This window comes from Rhea pennata, chromosome 27 (genome assembly GCF_028389875.1).
Source record: "Rhea pennata isolate bPtePen1 chromosome 27, bPtePen1.pri, whole genome shotgun sequence".
Taxonomy (NCBI): Eukaryota; Metazoa; Chordata; class Aves; order Rheiformes; family Rheidae; genus Rhea; species Rhea pennata.
In genome coordinates, this window is record NC_084689.1 from 2,482,336 (window position 1) to 2,500,719 (window position 18,384).

Sequence of the window (18,384 nt, forward strand, 5' to 3'; positions counted from 1 at the left end):
CAGAGAGATAATTACAGGTTCTTTGGAAAGGTGCAGTAATCGCACTAACAAGTGCTCTTGTGCTTTTTCCTGATGCCTGCGATCGTGATGCAGGTACAGAGCTGTGGTCAGCACGAGGGGACGAGGCAGAGCGTCCCTGCGAGCGGCTGGGGTGGATTAGGGGCAGGTGGGCAGCAGAGGGCTGGCCTGACCCCGTTCTTCGGGAGGGAGGATGCCTAGGGCTCTTTCAAATGGCTGCTCATTTCAAATGTAAGGATTAATTTTCCTGGCAGAAGAATGTTTTGGATTTTTCGGCTGGTGGGAGAAGGGAGCCATTAATAACTGGTGCGATACAGCAGCGTGATTCCCTGGCAGTCTGAAGGAGTGTGAGTAAGAGACTTCATCAGGTGTTCTGGGGTCTCTGAGGTTTTGCTTGAGCCTTGGTACTGAAAATAGTCTGGGAATTCTTCAATTAAATTATGGACAACGTGTCAGGCATAATCGAAGGGAGATAAATAACCCCTGTCCTCAAGGACCAGGAATAGCGCTCGGCATTGCGCACCTTGCCAGCATTCCTCGTAAGATCACAGGAAGGAACGTGGAGGGGGGGGTTTCCTTAAAAACAACTTCAGAGCAACTTCAACCCTCTTTTGCATTTCCCCTCTCTCTTCCTGAAGCATCATTTTCCAGCAGAAGAAATCTCAGCCTTCTCGCTTCTAATCATACATTTTGGAGAAGTCTGAAATCTTTCCTCTCACGTGATATCAAAATGCTTTCTGTAAGAAAAGTGAGATGAAACTAAACCTCTTCATTTCTTCCCAGTTATTGGTGAACAAGCAAATTGGATTAAAAAGATACGAAGTTGAAGGAAGAAAAGTCCTTTTTTATTTTGATGAGGTAATGGATTTTTTTTTATTGTATTACTTTTCAATGAAAGGCAAATGAGCAGCGGATCAGGCATAGATACTGTGTATTGCTGTTGATGGTCCTTTGTAGGTAAGGATCACGATGCAACTTTAACTGCAGTTGCCTGAGCCTCTTTTGAGGTAGGTAGGTTTGTGTTTTTGGTTGGAAACCAAACCATAAGGGTGACAGGTGATTAACTTCAGCTCATATAAGATCTCTGGGAGGATGACACTTAATTTTTTGCCCCAGAATAATCTGACCTTCCAATACAGTTAGCCTTGTTTGAAGGTTGTGGTAAAAATGCTGTCTAATTCAGATCTCACAGTACATACCTGAGAAGGGGAGATGAGATCTCTCCTGCCGTGGTGCCATCAGTAAGTTGTTAGCTAGTTGCATTTGCAGGCCCTTTGACAAGAGTGATGATAGCCAAGCCAGGGAACGCAGCTTGAGTTCCAGGTTTAACATTCTGATGTTGTATGTCACGTACATGCTTTAAAGGTCAGCAAAATATCCAGTTGGACTTTTATTTCATTATCTTTTCCTCTATACCTAGTACTGGCAGGTGTCCTTAATCTCGCAAAGTGCCCAGCATAATGTGCTACATTAGGGGCACATACTGTCTGTTATTTGTCTCTCTTTTTCATTTAAAATGTGATTTCTGTTGCAACAAATCTTTACATCGCTTTATACAGATTCCTAGCCAGTGTATGACCTGTGTGAAGTTTCAAGCTTTCAGAGAATATATAGTTGGGAAAACAGCTCCTGTTCCCATCAAAGTGTACGATTACTATGAGCCAGGTAGGTGCTGCTTTCCTTTGATTTTTGCCAGCTTTAGAGCTCTAGCCATGAAGCTTAATTGTGATTTCTCATTCTTGCTGGCCTGCAGCTTTTGAAGCAACTCGTTTCTACAATGTGAGTGAAAACAGTCCCTTGGCTCGAGAGCTTTGTGATGGGCCAACATGCAATGAGGTGGAAAGTTCAGCTAGCCAGTGGGTTGGTAAGTTGCACCAAAGCCTAGCAGATATTTTGGAAAACAGAACCCAAAGAAATGCAGTTGAGGAGTTCAGAACTCAAAATGATGTTTAGAAAAGTATTCTATGCCAGTATCTCTGTTAGTAGAAGGTTTACAAATGTCTCTGTGATAGCAACATTAAACTTAGGACAGCTAAACAGACCAATGTAGTCTGACCTCCTGTCACCAAAGTGATTATTATTATTAGATGCTTCAGAGGCAAGATATAACGTATAATTCTGCAAGAACCTGCACAAAGTGAGATGTGATAATAAACATAAATGTAAAAACTTTTTTAGTGCAATTTGGTTGTCTTTCTCTAAAATATCTCATATTAGAGAGTTCCACAATTAACTGTAGGAAGGTGAAACTCTTTCACATGTCAGTGATAGAAATAACTTTCCCCAGAAACTGTCATTTACTTTCTAGCTCATATGTTTTACAAAACTGGGAGAGTTGCATTGTCCTGTATCTGGAGTCTGCTGCAATCTGGTTCTTTCAGAAAGACAGCTTTAATCCCATAGCTTTTTACTTCACTAAGTTTGTAATTTCCTATGAGAAGCCTTAGGGAATTCAACATGAAAGCGTATGTCAGAGAAATAAAAAGTTATCACCTGCTTTTCTCCTTCCCCACACTGTGCAAAAATATTCTTTTGGATGTTTTTGCTTTCTTTTCAGGCTTTGTTCACTCTGGACCATGCAATAACATTTTTGGCTGCTTGGAGGATGAGTATTTTGAGCAATGCATGTGTTCGCGAGACTGCGGCTATGATGGGGAGCCTGTATGTGGATCAGATGGACTGATTTATCAGAACCATTGCCAGATGGAAGTAGCATCATGCAGGAATAATACAAGGATAGAACAGATACCCATGTCTCAATGTTCTGCCTGTAGGTTTCCTTTGGTTCCTTTTTCTGTTATGATCTAGTTGCAGAACACTACAAATCCTCCTCTAAGCAAATGATTGATTACATCCGTGTAGTAGGAAAAAGAGGAGAATCAAAAACCTCCTATTAGTGTTTTGCTACTCATACTACAGGAGACTTAAATTTTAAGAGCAGCTGCCATCTTGCTTTGCTCAGAACAACTAGATTTTATGAGTATGCTTTACTAATCAGAATGAACTTCGGAAGAAATTAGTGATACTGTTTATCTGAACTGAAGTGATAATCCTAAATAAAAATAATGTCCATGAAATGTAATATTTTGTGGGGACTCTGCATGTGCTTCCAAGATGTGTGTTGTGGCAACTCAGTGAACTGTACTACCTGCAGAAGTGCAAATGTTTTCTAGAGTTTTGTTATCAAATTTTATGACCACTGCATTTATTTTTCTTCACAGCCAAGAATTTACCAGAAGAAAGGGAGACACACTTCCTCACAGCTGAGCAACCCAGTGTTCAACAAACTCCAGCAGGTAATATCATACCTTTGCATTTGTCCAAGGCCCTTTTTCTTTAGAAGATTAGAATTTATCATCCCGTAATTCTGCAAATATATATATACGTATATATATATATATATGGCTCTTAAGCTCATTTAAATAAAGTTGCTGAAATTGTATCTTCATGTTTTAGAAAAGACAAAATATATCCAGAAATCAGATAAAATGAAGATGTCAAGGAAACTTAGGACGATAAGTCTTCAACACCAGTCTAGCTCTTCTAGTCCTTTCCAGAAAATCTTGCACAATACCTGATGCCTTCATCGCACATGCAAGATTTAAGTAATTGTTCATAGGAATAGGCAAGTGACCCTACTATTTTCTCAGCCTTGATATAGTTGAACAATACAGACTCTGTGATCTTTTTTTTTTTCAATATAAAGCTGGAAAGATCCTGTTTGAAACCAGGCTGATGTAATCTGTCACAACAAACAACTGAACAGGACAACAGACCAACTCAATACAAGACTCAGAGTCCAGGTGGATTGACTTTACCTTTAGCAGTTCTGTACAAAATTTGAGCTGGCAGTCCTGATCCTCTCAGAGCTGCTGTTTGGAATAAAGGGCCTTAGTGAGCAAAAATGTTAAGGTCAGTAGATGGAGCAGTCAGGAATTTGGCTGCTCATTTTATTTGGTGCTTACATTCATACTTTTTTTTTTCCCCAAGACTCATGTCGAACTTGCTCATGGCTCACAATAAATCTCACCAAGAAGCAGTGGAGGGTCAATAGAATAGTTTGTTTCATGCTGTTTCTAGTAAATAAACTGGACTAGATTTTTCCTGGCTGCTTTCCACTCATTAATTCTCCCCTGGCCTCTAACTCTCCCAACAAATTGGTAAAACAAGTTAATTCTTCAAGAGAAGTCTCTGCCTTCTCTTGTCCTCCTTGCATCAGGATTCAAGCTAGCATGTGTCTATACTGTAAGCCAGCCTTATGTTCTTTGCCCTTTCTCTGCTCTACAGAAGTTGATGGGCAGGTTTTTTTTTATTAAGGTGTAAAAGCCCGGTGAGTATTCCATTATGATCATTTCAATCGGTTATCCAGTCTCGGTGTGTTTTAATGCCTTTCCTGTTTTTTCCTCCCTTTGAACCTGGACTTGGAGTGAATGTATCTCAGACTGTTAGAGTAATGGAAATGAGTGCTTGTCTTTTATTTTGGAGAAAAACAGTATACCCAACATGGAAATTCTGTATGTAATCTGAAGTTTTTAAAGAAGTGGTCCCAAACTGCTCTGTAAAACACTGCTGGTATGCAGGCTGTCAGTAAGCCCAGTAGTCTTTCAGGAAGCTAAATAATAACAGTAAAGCAACAATAGTATATAAAATTTAAATAAATATGTAAACATTATATTAAGTGAAGTAAGAGCAATAAAAGATCAGTAGGCTATGGTGGCCTGTTTTGCTGTATGGCATTTTATACTTTTTTAATCTCCATTAATATCCACCTGTGTGCTCTAAGGATATGTTGCTAAAGCAAAAGCATTTAGGGCTGGCTGTATTGTAGGATCTATGAGCGTTAAATTAGAGAGTCTCCTGGAAGACAGATGCTCTTATGAACTGAGCTGTCTGAGCAGCCATGGCAGAGTGAGCATTCAAAAATAAAACAGGCTAAATCCTGCATCAGGAAAAGTGCCCAGCATGTGATTTTCATTAATCCTCTGGGCTCCCCTCGGGTCAGCCACACGGTACATGAATCAAAGTTTAACAAATGAATGAATCCCTCCTTATACACAGGTCTCATTTGGACTCACTGGTTTGTTATCATTGAAGCATGTGATTGGTTTAAGTCGACTCAGGTGCTCTGAGTTTCTAGTGAAAGTTCAGATGAGCCGTGTCTAAATCTGTGATTTCCTAAAAGGATGCAAAACTCCAGGAGCCAAATCAAGTTTAGGGCAGGTTGTTGAAACTGCCTCAGTGTGTTAATCTCCAGGAAATACCATTTTCTTGCAGAACCTCGTGGTGTTTATATTGTCTGCAGTCCTTCTGTATTTGCCATATGACTTGTGCAGGCTCAGCTTGGCTTGATTGATGCTTTCATTGTTAGCTCTTGTATATGTTACCCCAGCAATGGAAACAATGAGAGACAGCTTCCTTCCAGCAAACAGCGTGGAGCTTCGTAACGCGTTTGGGCTCACTCTGACAAGCACTAACTTGCAGTGTAGTTCATATACTCTAGTGACTTAGGTAGGATAAACAATAGCTCTTGAGTTTTGCTCTTCAAGGTAAGCAATTGTATATTGATGATCCTGAAAAATCAGGATGCAGGGCTTCTTGCAGCACCTTGCTGTAGTCAAAGCATTTTACACTGCTGTTAAAAAGTCTGCAACAGATGTTGCAGCAAGTGAGCTGGAATGGCTTGGGTTTGATCTTAAAACTGTTTGCAACCTTTTGTGCGCAGATAGGTAGGTCCTCTTTGCATCTTAAGAAATATTCTTTTGATTTAGAGGGAAATGTGCGTAGTGGTAAGACTCAGCTGAGATGAACACTAAGGTGGGGCATTCGTGTGTGAATCCCCATCCTCATTTCTTCTTTCTCACAAGTGAACTACTGAGACACAGAGGTATGGAACAAGTTTTTTGAGTGGGGACTCAGCTCTGCCCATTGAGGCTCTGCTAATATATTTCCTTAGGTCATTCTAGTCCTGTTTGTTTGGACTGAAAGCTCTTTGGGCAGGATTTTGGTTGACAACCAGACTATTAGTATCTTAATAAAACCAAAGACAGAAAGGCACTCAAGATCTTTGTCATACTAGGGTAGAAAAAATACTGGGTGGATTTCAGAGCTTCAGGGATCCTCAGCAGCTCTGATACCATCTCTGGTGAAGTAGTGCTTCAATTGCTTCCATAGTTTGTAATATTGTTCTGAAATTGCCCATGTCTTCTCTGCCCAAAGTTAAAAAGGTATTGCTGGTGGTGGTGGTAGACAGTATATTGGTATCATAGAAATATTGCAATTCTAAATGTATTTGATGGAAAAGCAATGAAAAACTACTAGTACTATGGTATCAGTGCTGCTGTTCTTGCACTCTCTATTGCTCTGAGCAGTCAGGCCACCTAGCTTCATGCTGTCTGACCCTAGCCTTCTCCCCGCAGCTGGAGGCATGTTATTGTACAGTTCTGCTCTAGCAGTTAGAAGGACCAGGAGCTGGAAGCAAATTCTTGGTGGTATGATGATACTTTAATTTGGTGTAATTATTATTTTTTTAAAAAAGTTGTCACCCATCACTAGCTCCTAACTGGAACATCAGAGTGAATTTTGCCTTCAGGTGGAGTCATCCCACGACACCCCCTAGCAGGGACATTATTCACAGGAGCATTGCTTTTTTAGGATTGATTGGACTGGCTATGGGCCATTTTTCCTTTCACCCCATCAGTATTCATCAAACATTGGCTTAGGCACAAACATTTAGAGATGGGGGAGTGGTTTGCGTGCAACAGGAAATGTCGGTCTTTCGACTTTGCTTTGCCTCCAATGCTGCATTCCTAGGAAAAGTGAGGTCTGTGATGTTAATTCCGTCCCTGGTGGACAGCAATCATCCATTCATAGAACGACCTCATGATCTGGCAGGTTCTCATGTGGAGAAGGCCAAGGAGAAGTGAACACTGAGACTGACTCTCCTTTCAGGCAAGTGTTCTCTTGCATAGGACTGAGCCTGTTGCTGGAAGGATGTGGGAGGCAGCAGGGAAGAGCCTTCAGAAACTTTATTCCTAGAGAACAAACATTTTCAAAGGCTTTGAAGAGTGTTCTCATTAAATAGAGCAAATTTTTATGGTGAGACTCTTCCTCCCTGTAGCAGCTATATTTAAGTCATCGCTTTGGATTAGAGCAGTAGCTTTAGAAAGCAAATAGGGATGTTGGGCAGCTGACTCGAGGAACAGCTTAGAAAACAGGGAGCTATTACAATTCTTAGAAGTTCTATCTTGTAGTCTTACCCTCTGGACAGTGAGGAATCACCCGCAATAGAGAGTTGCGATGTTTTTTTTAAAGCAGAAAATGCACTGTGTGAGTGACTTGCCAATGTTTTACTGCAGAGTGGAGCGAGAGCAATGAGGGTAAATATCTATTTTTAACTGTGATGTGTTTGTTCCTTTCTTAAATGATGGAAGTTCCTTAGCAGTATGTGACTGCTGAAGAAGACATAGCTACTACTAGTTAGGGCTGAGGGAGAAGACAAGATTTTTGATGTAGGTGTCTGGTCGATGAGGCTGAAATTTGCATTCTGATTGGGCTGAAAAGAAATCTTTCTCCATACACCGATCTCTATGACATGCACCAATAAATTGCTCTAGCACACTCTGCCCTCTAGCTTTGTAACTGATTTTTTTAAAACTAAGGTTAAAATTCCAGTTTCTTTGCACGTAGTCTCAAAATATTTCATTAAGGCTGCATCTGCTCTCTGCATAGACATAGCAACAATGACAATAAACAAAAAGAAGGGAAGTGGGTTTATCTAAAATCACATGGAGAATCAGAAGAAGGCTTCGTTAATGAAATGGTCCTTGATTCCCACATTGTACCTCTTTAGATGATTTGGTCTCTCCTTAACTGAGGTATTCAGCTTAAGACCTAGTAGTCGAAGAAGAATGGTGTATTTTCAGAGTGCAGTTTGTCTGGTGTTCCCAAAGACACCCCTTGCCTTTATTTAGCTATATACAGATCTCAGGGTGAATTGATTGCTAACTTATGCACCTCAACTACTGCCTAAAATTAGATACTTTAAAGTCTCTGCTGAGACTTCTCAAGTTACATGACTCTTTTCTACAATTCCTTTTACTTTTTCCAGTGCTCAGATCTCAAAGGGAAACTGAAGATTCTGATTTACAAGAGCTTTTTTGCTTGCATCTGAATCTGAGCATGCAAGGACGGGTTTGCTGACATACGTTGCCTGCTTTACTGCTGTGGTGTACTCATTTGGCCCAAGTACATTTGCCTCCCTGATTAACACTCCTTCCCTCTTGTGTCATTCCCCTTCTCTCAGTGATGCAATATGTGCTGCTGAAGTGTAGTTTCTTTGGCTAAAACACAACCTGAGTCTCTGTGGTTTCCTTTCCAGCAGAGGAAGGCCCTCCACTACAGTCAGATCTGTCATATTACTCCTATGAATATGATCCAGACCCTTACGCCTCTGAAGCTGACATTTTTGAGATTGTGGCAGAACTGACAACAGCAAGCACGTTAAAAGAAGCGGACAAGATTCAGGAAGTAGTGACCACAGTAGAATGGTGAGCCAGAGAGCAGGGAATCTAAATCTGGTTTGAGAGAGAAAATATAGTGTTCTAACTCGCATGTTGGATTAAATGTATTCAGGTCCTCAGAAGGGGTATTCTGGCAATGGATTTGCTAGCCTTCTTGGCAGGAAACAAGATTTTGTTGGGACAGTGCATAGGTCTTAATGGCCTGGGTGTCCTTATCCCTAGCACAATAAAAAAGTGACCCTTTAAGCTTTTCTCTGCCCGTGCCCAGTGATGCTTCACAAAGACATGTAATATAAAAGTGACTTTTCTTCATTATGTTCTCTTTTCAACAGAAATACATAATTTAAATAAAAAGAAGAGGCTCAGAATGAACTCCTGAATGAGTTTGTTCCTACAGATGACCTGCTGCAGAATGGAAACCAAATGATGACTACTTCCTGATGCCCTCAGAACTGTAGGCTTGGCTGCCCCGTGGGGGGGATCTGCAGCTCTAAGGGAGACACTCAGCATTATTTCTCTGTCAGTTTTCCTGCCTTTTGTGCATCGTCTTAGGAATAATTCCAAGGATCGGAAACTAATATGCTGTCCCCCTCTAGGTGAGAACAGGGGCTGGAATTCAAACCTGTAGGCCACTTCAAAGTGTTTTCTCTTTTACCAAGATTCCACAAATGCCGTTTCCTAGCTCCATTTAGAAGCTAAGTCCAGGCCCTGTGCTTAGCTGAACTGCTGTTTGAGGAAAGATGGCTAAGGAGTTTTCTCTCAAATTATAATAAAAATCAGTGTTTTGCTAAATATAACATAGCAAGAGGCTAATCGTCTTCCCCAGCCCACAAGTCCATTGCACCCACAGTACTGTCTCACGAGAGAGAAACTTTCCTAATGCCTCCATGTTCATCGGAGTTGTTTGGAGGTCCATTTCACAAGAGAGCTGAAATCTGCTGTCAGACTGACAGGGCTGGAAAGCTCGGCGGTCCACAACGTGGCTGTGGGCTTTGGCCAGGGAGCTCGTGAGCCATACCAGTGACGAGGTCAGGTAGGTGAGCCCCCTTCATGTTGCACTAAGTGCTGACAAGTGCTGCATGCAGCCTTCTCAGCAATGCAGCCCCCTTTCCTCCTTGTAACCCTGACATGAAAATAAAACTGACTCAAGGTAGGGTCCTTTTAAATGTTTGCCTGATCTTACCAATCACTTCTATTCAGCTTCCACCAGGGCCTCCATACAATGGTTGTTTTGGATATGGTTAACAGCGCGCAGTCCGTATGGCTCTGGGTCTGCTGGCCAGTGCAAACTGCCCTGGAGTCATAGCAGCTGGACTCCCTTAGACTGACCTGCCCCAAGCGATGTGGTGAAACAAGAAACTAAAGCTTTGTGCCTCCAAAATTTTGGGAGCCAATATTTTTTGGTTTCCCTTCTTGCCTGGAGCAGCGTCCTCCTCTTTGGATGAGTTACATGCAATTGCCTGTTGCAAAATAGTGTTAATATTTTATCTTTCTGCTTCCATTGTTAGCAGGACCCAGAGTGGGGTGGAAACTTCTTTTTGAGAGTGTTTATTGGTGAACGGAAACAGGAAAAAGCCCAACTCCATTCATTTTTAGGGCTTGTTTATACAGGAACCCTGACAAAATTATATCCCAGCATAGACATTCCATTCCAGAATAAAAGCAATTTTATTCCAGAAAAATGTCTACATGGGGACAAAACAGGAGGTATCCCAGAAGCTGGGCATATGTAGTTTCCAGTCTTTTTTTTTTGTCTGGGCCAGATATTTGCAGAATGTAGCTGACATGATGAAAGTCTGGGTCTTGAAGTTCCCAGAAATTTCAGAACTGCTTTTTGGCAAGTTTCCAAGCCTTCTTTCACGGCTGCTCTGAGCTCTCCTTGCAGCATTTTGACGTGGCTGCTGCCCATATGTACCCACTGCTTCTCAGCAGAGGCTTTTGCCATGTCTGTTCAGCGTGCATGAGCAGACCGCATCCTCGCTGTGTCCCCACAGCACAGCAGAAGCACTGGCGGCTGCATTCCTGTCTAGCAGGTAAATAAATGCCTTAAAACTAAATTTCATCTCCGTGTAAGCAACTGGCCTGGCAGATGCTGGCTATTGTGTACACACACAGGACTGAGTCAATATTTATCCTCGGGGTAAATAACAGACCTAGTGTGAGCTGCAACAAGAGTGTGGGTTTTTTCTGTCTTTCCCCTAAATATCAAAGCTGCACAGTACAAACCCTGCTGTTTGCTGGTTCAAACCTCAGTTTGATGCTGGGAGAATGAGCCATTTAGTCACCCTGATGATTTCTGTGTGACTAGCTTCCCAGAGAAAGTGGGATCTATGCTCTGGATTCTCCAGCCTCCTGTCCTTGGTCCCTTTCTGGCTTTAGTTTCTTTGTCACATCCACTGAATGTTTTTAGATAGATATTTGAATATCATTTTATATTGCTTGGTCCTCTCAGATCCTTGGGGAGTCAAACAGCATCACTACTGGGGACAAGGAGATGAAGGTAGGGAGCTTCAGCCAAATACTAATCTCTACTTCATTTCTCTCGAGATCTGTTACATGCAATGTACTAGTTCAAGATGCAAATGTCTTCTCGTTTGCTTCGAGCTGAATAATTTCTTCTGGTGGCACCAGCCCATCGATCATGGCCTTGTTCTGCAAGGTCACTGGGTGTCCATGTGCTAACCTGTTTGGGGCAGGGGAGTCTTGCCTCTGTTTTATCACTAGAGGAACTAGCAGAGAGACTCAGGTTTTCCAGAAGACTGAGACAAAACAGGCTTAGCATCCTTAAATGAAGGCAGTTAGAGCAGGACACTGCACGAGGTAAGGTGCTAAAGTTCCTGTATGCCAGAGCCTCTCTTGGGCGCTTCTTCATGGCTGTGGCACTTTAAGGGCCTATTCACTCTTCTGCTAAAGGATAAGTCTTGTCCTGTTCCTAGGTACCTGTTGGCAGCCTCTGCCTCCCCCCATGCCAAACCAAATACTTTCTGCAGTTAAAAAGCAGCCGTCTTATTTAAGGAGTTGAATAAAGAAAACTACACTATGGAGTTGTTGCTGCCTTTTCTCCTCCATCTCAGGAGTAATGGAGCAGAGAGGCTTTTGGCACATGGAGAATACCTTAGAAAAGTCTCTGTCCTCCAGAACCTGTCCACCCCAGCTGATGGTCCAACTCTGCACCCCTTTGCCTTGCCCCTGATTTGTTTTCACTGTTTCTTGCCATCATCATTGACTCTTTTATCTAGGAAAAAGAAATCAATACTCATTTTTCCTCCATTCTTTAAAGTCCTGGATGTACTACAGATATTCTTTAGGATCATGAGAACTGCTGCATACAGCACTCTTATCAGATTTGATGTTATTCATAGGCTTTGGCGCAGATGCGACTGAAGCTTATCAGAGTCGCACACCAGTCTCTGAGAGCACAAGGACATCCCAGCACTGAAAACTCAGGCTCTAACTTTGTGAAGATTAGCCCATCATAATTTGGAAAGAAGAGATTAATATTTTTTTTTCCCCCCACCAACGAGGAAATCAATTTGGTGGTGGAGAGCCAGCACGAATGGCCAAGCTGCTGCTCCTTTGGGCTTGGACTTGTTTCTGGCTTGGACACACCTGCCTTCCTCTGCCAGAAAGATGCTTCTCCTTTCCTTTCTCTGATTGTCCCTTATTGCAAAGGGAGAAAAGTGCCAGTGAGTTTTTTAAGACATAGATTCCTACTTCCATCAAGTTACATTACTGACTAGCTGCAGCAGTGCTAGTTACCGGTGATTTGTTTGCAATCCTTTTGATGAAATTAATATTTATATTTGTAACTGTACATTATGCAGAGTAATAGTTACCGTGATATTTATTTTAAAGTAATAGTTCCCTTGTCCATTCTTGTCCACATGTTTTGGTCTTGTCCCTCTCCCTCCTTCTTAATCATCCTCAGTAGAAAACAAGTATCAGAAAAATGTTCAACATGCTTAAAGAACATCATTAAAAAAACAGCACTTGCTTTGCTGATGCTATTTAATGCACAATAACCTGGATTTAATTCTTGTGATCATCTGTTTAGAAAACCTCAGTGCAGTGGAGTTTGTTTGTTTGTTTTTAATACTTGCTATTTCTGACTGAGTGACAAGAGCCCTGGCTTGCAGCTTGGCTCCACCAGGTCTCCTGCAGTCGGTAGCTGGCACATCCCCTGCATTTCCAGCACTGCACCCTTAGGAGGTAGACTCTAGTTTTCACCAGCATTTCACCCCCTGCATACATGTACACACAAACAGCTCTGTGACAATTTTTGGTGGTTTATTCACACAAATCTTAGCAAGTCTGAGTCCAGAAGAGGGTTTGTTTTAGATTTTGATAAATATTTTATTAAAAACTGATTTTAAAACAATTCTGTCTGCTTCTCTTCATTCCCATTGCAGGCTCTGAACTGGTTAGACCATATTTTTATGCTGAGGACAGAAGTGATGCGTCTTAGCGTTGTCTTTGTCTTCCCCCAGCGTGTTTTGGGAGGGCCTCGGGAGTGAGGAGCTGGGACGGAGGCCTCACACCAGTGAATCTTTGGAACTTTTTTGAGGGAGCGTTTCTTTGGATGTTTTTAAAGATGTGGTGGTTTGTTTGCTGCGATTGAAGAATCTTCTCCTCACCTTCTCTCGGAAGTCTTCAGAAACGTAGTAGTAAACGAAGGGGTCGGCGCAGCTGTTGAAGGTGCTCACGGCCAGGCTCACCATGTAGCTGATATAGGGGTCACCATACAGCTTGGAGCAATAGCTGGAGTAGTGAACAAGGAGGAGAATATTGCTGGGCGCGTAGAAGGCCACGAGCGTGACCAGCACGAGAGCAGTGAGCTTCATGGAGTAGGAGTACCGCTTCCCGCTTTCCAGGAGGGCTCGCAGCACCGAGCAGTAGCTGAAGAGCGTCACCGCCAGCGGAGCGAGGAAAGCGCAGGCGATCAGGCAGACGAAGTAGTAGAAGTAATACCGGTCGTCCTCGTGCCGGGGCAGAACGTCGTGGCACAGGGTGATGTCCGCTTCGTACAGGGGGTACGACTGCCGCTGCAGCGTTAGGGGCAGGGTGAGGGTGGCGGCGCAGAGCCAGACGGCAGCGCAGACGCAGGCGGCGAAGGCAGGGGTGCGGAAGGAGCGCGAGGAGAAGGGGTGCACCACGGCCAGGTACCGGTCGACGCTGATACACGTGAGCAGCAGCACCGAGCAGTACATGTTCCCGTAGAAGAAAGCTGTGGTGAGGCGGCACAGGCCTTCCCCAAAGGGCCAGTTGTTCCCCAGGAAATAGTAGGAAATCTTGAAGGGCAGCACCAGGACGAGGAGCAGGTCCGCCGCGGCCAGGTTCATCAGAAAGACCGTGGAGGTCAGCTTCTCGGCCCTGGTGGCCAGCACCCAGAGGGCCAGCCCGTTGGAAGGCAGCCCCACGAGGAAGACGAGGGTGTAGAGGCAGGGGATGAGCCGCACCGTGACCACGCTCCTCAGCTGGGAGCGCGAGGCCTCGCGGATCACCAGGTACGTGGTGTTGTCTACTGTCACCTTTTCCCCGGGAATGGCACGAGGACACGGAGCGTTCTCTGACACGGTTACCTGCTCGCTGGTGCTGTTTTGGGAGTAATCTGTCAGGGCAAACAGTCTGTTACCTGCTGTTTGTGCGGTTGCCCGCGTACTGGCACGTTGCAGAGCAGGCTGGATATGCACCACCTACCCCAGGCGCTCAGGTTTTGCGTTTTACGTTGGGGTCCCTAGCACTGAGAGCATTTTGCAAACTATACGATGGGCAGGAAAAATGACAGATGGAACCAAGTGCGCAGGAGTAACTGTCAGTAACCGGCCTGCCCCGAGCAGATGATCTGTTCTGAGAGGCGCAGACGCTACTTTCCTTCTCAGACCCGTCCTGCTCTGGTTGGTATCTGCTGCAAGCCCGCGTAAACTTGCACAGTTCCTCCGTTGTGTGGTTTCCCTCAACTCACAAATGATTTTTGTGTCATAGTTATCAGCAAGCCTAAAGGAGCACCTGCTCTGGGCAGATTCTTTGAGAAGAATCATAAAACCTGGAGCCTCCCCAGGGGAAAGCTGTGGCCGCAGGAGCCCAATTTTGAGCTGAAGGCTTTGGCTTCAAGCGCTCCCTGGTTTACTCCTCCTCTAATATGTTCCACCCCAGTTTCTTTCTCTTCTCTTCCACAAGCATCTTCTATCACCTCCTGCTTCAACTAGTGCCTGCACCCGTCTCAATTAGAGTGTGCATCCATATGACAGCTTCACAAAAATGAGTTCTCAGGGTCCTTATGAACATACCAAGTATCTAGTGCTTTAAGAAGAAGGAATTTTTCACCCGAATGTATGCACTCACCATCATAGTCTGGAGAGGCCAAGCAGAGTCCCCAAAGGGCACAGCACAGCACAAGCCTGCGTGATAGCCGTCCATCGCTGAGGCTCTCCATGCTGGAGCAGGAACCAGCCAGGCACTGCCGGGCTCCGAGCTGCATGGGGATGGCGGTGCCGCTGACCCTGCTCACGCATTTCCTTCTGACAGTCCTTAACTCACGGAAGCACCGGGCTTATCCTGGCCAGAGCAGGATGAGGCATACGAGGGCTGTCACGACATTCCTGGCGTTCGCCTTGTCTAAGCTCTTGTCACTTAGCTGTGTTGGCCGAGGCGGGGGGGGGGCATGAGTTCAGATCCACAGGCTGTCAGCGAGACTGCTTGGTTTAAGTGACTCATTTGGGTCTCCTTCTGCCTCCAGAATATTCCTGGAAACACTAAAGGTAGCCAGATTTGATGCAGCTTGAATTTGGTTTAGATGATAAACTGAATCCACCATCCCTCAACGCCTCTAATCTCCTGCACCAAGCATCTCCCCACCCAAGAGAGATCCAGATGACCAAATGTGAGATCCAGGTCTTTCCCCACCACCCTGTTTCAAAAAGTTTCCAGGCAATGTGGCAAGGCATCAACCCCTCAGAGAAACATCAACGAAGTGCAGGAGAGCTTCAGGTCCAGACAGACCTCCCCGGCTCCCTGGGATTAGGGTTACGCAGGGCTCCTGCCGCCTCACGCTTGGCAGTTAATGGTTCTTAGTTTTCCCCAGGTCTGGCTGGGCCTTTCAGCGATCTCTTAGAGGAGCCTCTGTTTCTCCTCCTGCTCCCCACTTAGACAGGAGACAGAGCTCCTGCATCTTCCTTCTTGACCTCACTGCAGAGGTTCGTTGAAAGCCCTGGGTCTGAGCTATTTGCGCTGCAGTGAATCAGCACCAGTCTGGAGAGCTGTAGTAAGTGAACGGAGAGCGGCATGGTCCCAGGGTTCAACGGAGGCACAGTGCTTCCGCTGATAAGCCACCAGGAACAGGGACAGCAGCTCCAGGCAGCAGAGAAGGGCCCCGACAAGGGCCCCCAGGATGTCTCTGCTGCTGGGCAGATAATGGCGAATTTCAGCCACTCTTGTCCTGAGGAGAGCCATGCTTGTCCAGAGATGTGCAAACTCCCCAGTAACCCCCCAGGAGGGCAGGGACTCCTTCTTGCTAGCTAACACCTTGGAGCAACAGCAGGCTGCTGTTGGCTGTATGGAGATGACCCCTGTACGGTTGTAAGAGGGACCCTTTGGGCTGACAGATGGTACCTGAACCTTTAGGATCCTTTGCTACTTGAACTCCTTGTCTTTAGCTCTTTGAATGTGGATCCCCTCCGTGCTCTGCCAACGCCTTCCGTGCGTTGCTGAGGAAGGTCCAAATCCTCTTGCGGCGCCTCTGTAAATGCCCCGGCATGACCACGTCCCGCAATCAGGGGCGCAGGCCAGTGGGACGGGAGGTCACAGCTTGAGAGGTTGCTGGGTTTTAGGCTTTTGCTCTCCAGTCTCCTGCCTGGCTCTGCAAGGGAGTAAACACAGAAGCTGGAGTCCGGGCAGTAGGAACTGTAAATTTGGTTTGGCAACCTGAGCAATAGTTCGTTTCTTTCTGCTCGGCTTATGAATGGCCTCTTCTGTGAAGGTTGCAAATCTGAGCCTGGCTGCTGTTTGATGAGATTCCTCTATTCCAAGGAGAAAATGATCCTATTTCCTTTGCTTTTGCCGTATTCCCACATCCTTGCGCCGAGCATGTTGAGAGGTGGAGTTCTACTGGCAGGGACAGGGAAGATGCAATGTTAGATGTTTTGCTTTTTGTGATTCTCTTAGGATTTATGAACCATTACAGAATGACTCATGTGGCCGCATATTTTCCATGCCTCAACCAAGATCCTTTCCATGCTCTGTATGCAAAAAATTAGACATAATCAGGTTCAGATAGTGTGCAAATCACAGCCCTGCTTCCTATGGCCAGGTCTCTGGAGTGGAGCAGAGAGGTTACTCATTGCTGTAGCCTTCATTTTTCAAATGCTGTGTGATCTTTAGTGACTGCTTTAGATGATACAGAACAGCTTGCTTGAAAATTCTAACGCCAGAGGTTTGTCACGGCTTGTTAACATCTCTTTAAGTTGTGTGATCCCTGTCCTGTGGGGTTACAATTTGGTTTTAAAGCTATTTATTGTGCAATAGATCACCTCCTGAGAGAAGGAACTTTTTTTTATTATATTATTATTTTTTTTATTATTCTGTGGTTCTTAACCCAAAAGATGTAAGGCTGGAAAATGGGTTAGGGAAGGAGGATGTAAACACCACCAGGCCTGCCCCAAACGTACTTCTTTAATGCTTGGAGGATCAACATTTGGAAGGCAAATAGCCTCTTCATCTTAGAGCTCGCTATTCCTGCTCGGTTCCAGGGGCTCCAAGGAGTTCTTCAGCTGCAAGTTAGGAGATGTTGAGAGAGAAATCTCAGTGCAGCTAATACCTGCCCCAGGCTGAGCTTGCATTCGTGATGCAGACAGGAGAGGCAGCCAGCCATGGTGGCAGAGGCTTTGCCTTACAGCCAGCAGCATGGAGCATTTCCACCAGTGTCAGCACAACCTCACTTTTTCCATGAACGCAAGGCTGGCCCTGCCCTTCGCAGCCCCTGAGCGTGCCACCGCCTGAGCGTTCGCAGAACCACAAGGCACGGGAAGCTTCCACTGACCATTGCTATAAATAGAAATGAAGGTCCTTTTAAGCAGGACCCCTCCACACATCCCAGATTTGCCTTTGCCTTCCAAGAGAGGAATTGCAGGCTCTGGCACATACAGGATTATTTCATGCCTTGGCCACTCTTCCTGGCTTCACCATCACACCAACTGTGCCTCCTCTCACTTGGTCACGTCTCTTACTGTCACCCTGAAGAGCCAGGGAATTGCTCTGCCTCTGCCCCCTTCTGCTTGTCTCACAGGTCTGTCCCACTGGGATCCCACCCCGCACTTTTCACCAACCCTTTTGTGGTCATCTCCTCACCATTTGTAAGCCTTACGCTGGCATTAACACTTCATGGGAAACAATTGCTTTCAGAATTACTCTTCTGCCTGCATTTCCATTTCGGAGCCTAGAAAGCCCGTGTGAAGCCATATAATTCACTGGGTATTGGATCTGTAACAGCTTCTGTGGCCCTTTCTCAGGAAGATGATGACAGTGGGGTGGGAGCTGCTCTGTGTTACACAGACACCTTCAGCCCTTCTCAGCACTGAGCCCAGGGCGATTCTGTCATCTTGGGTTCATCCTTTAGCATGGATATATTTTAGACTCGCTAGACTCAAAAGTGTAGTTTTGATGAGTGGAAGACAGAAGCTATCTCTGGTTTCATTATGGTAAAGCTACTTAGTTCTGCTCCGAAGGAATGGCTAAAGCATGAAGAAAATCTCCACTCAAGTTTACACACAAATACTTAACACTACACATACATACACACATATTACACATACTACCTATACGTACATATACGCCTACTACACACACACATATA

The 18,384-nt window shown here is 44.9% G+C and overlaps 2 protein-coding genes across 3 annotated transcripts in view; one reads left to right on the top strand and one right to left on the bottom strand.

Annotated features, from left to right (window-relative positions):
* CPAMD8 (C3 and PZP like alpha-2-macroglobulin domain containing 8) overlaps positions 1-12,915 on the top strand; it is a 55,604-nt gene extending 42,689 nt beyond the window's left edge. Inside the window, exons 37-43 of one of the 2 annotated variants that reach the window (XM_062596016.1) lie at positions 802-876; positions 1,578-1,683; positions 1,772-1,882; positions 2,576-2,788; positions 3,240-3,314; positions 8,396-8,564; positions 8,870-12,915. In XM_062596016.1, coding sequence (XP_062452000.1) covers positions 802-876; positions 1,578-1,683; positions 1,772-1,882; positions 2,576-2,788; positions 3,240-3,314; positions 8,396-8,564; position 8,870 — 750 coding nt within the window. In that variant the 3' untranslated portion in view covers positions 8,871-12,915. The remainder of the gene's footprint in view (positions 1-801; positions 877-1,577; positions 1,684-1,771; positions 1,883-2,575; positions 2,789-3,239; positions 3,315-8,395; positions 8,565-8,869) is intronic. The other variant, XM_062596017.1, reaches the window with a different exon arrangement.
* On the bottom strand, positions 12,808-15,056 carry F2RL3 (F2R like thrombin or trypsin receptor 3). Its single transcript, XM_062596018.1, has 2 exons — positions 14,880-15,056; positions 12,808-14,145 (listed from the first exon to the last, which is right to left on the bottom strand). Exons 1-2 carry the CDS (start codon positions 15,013-15,015, stop codon positions 13,070-13,072), a joined length of 1,212 nt encoding a protein of 403 aa, XP_062452002.1. The 5' UTR covers positions 15,016-15,056; the 3' UTR covers positions 12,808-13,069.
* Positions 15,057-18,384: the final 3,328 nt, after the last annotated feature.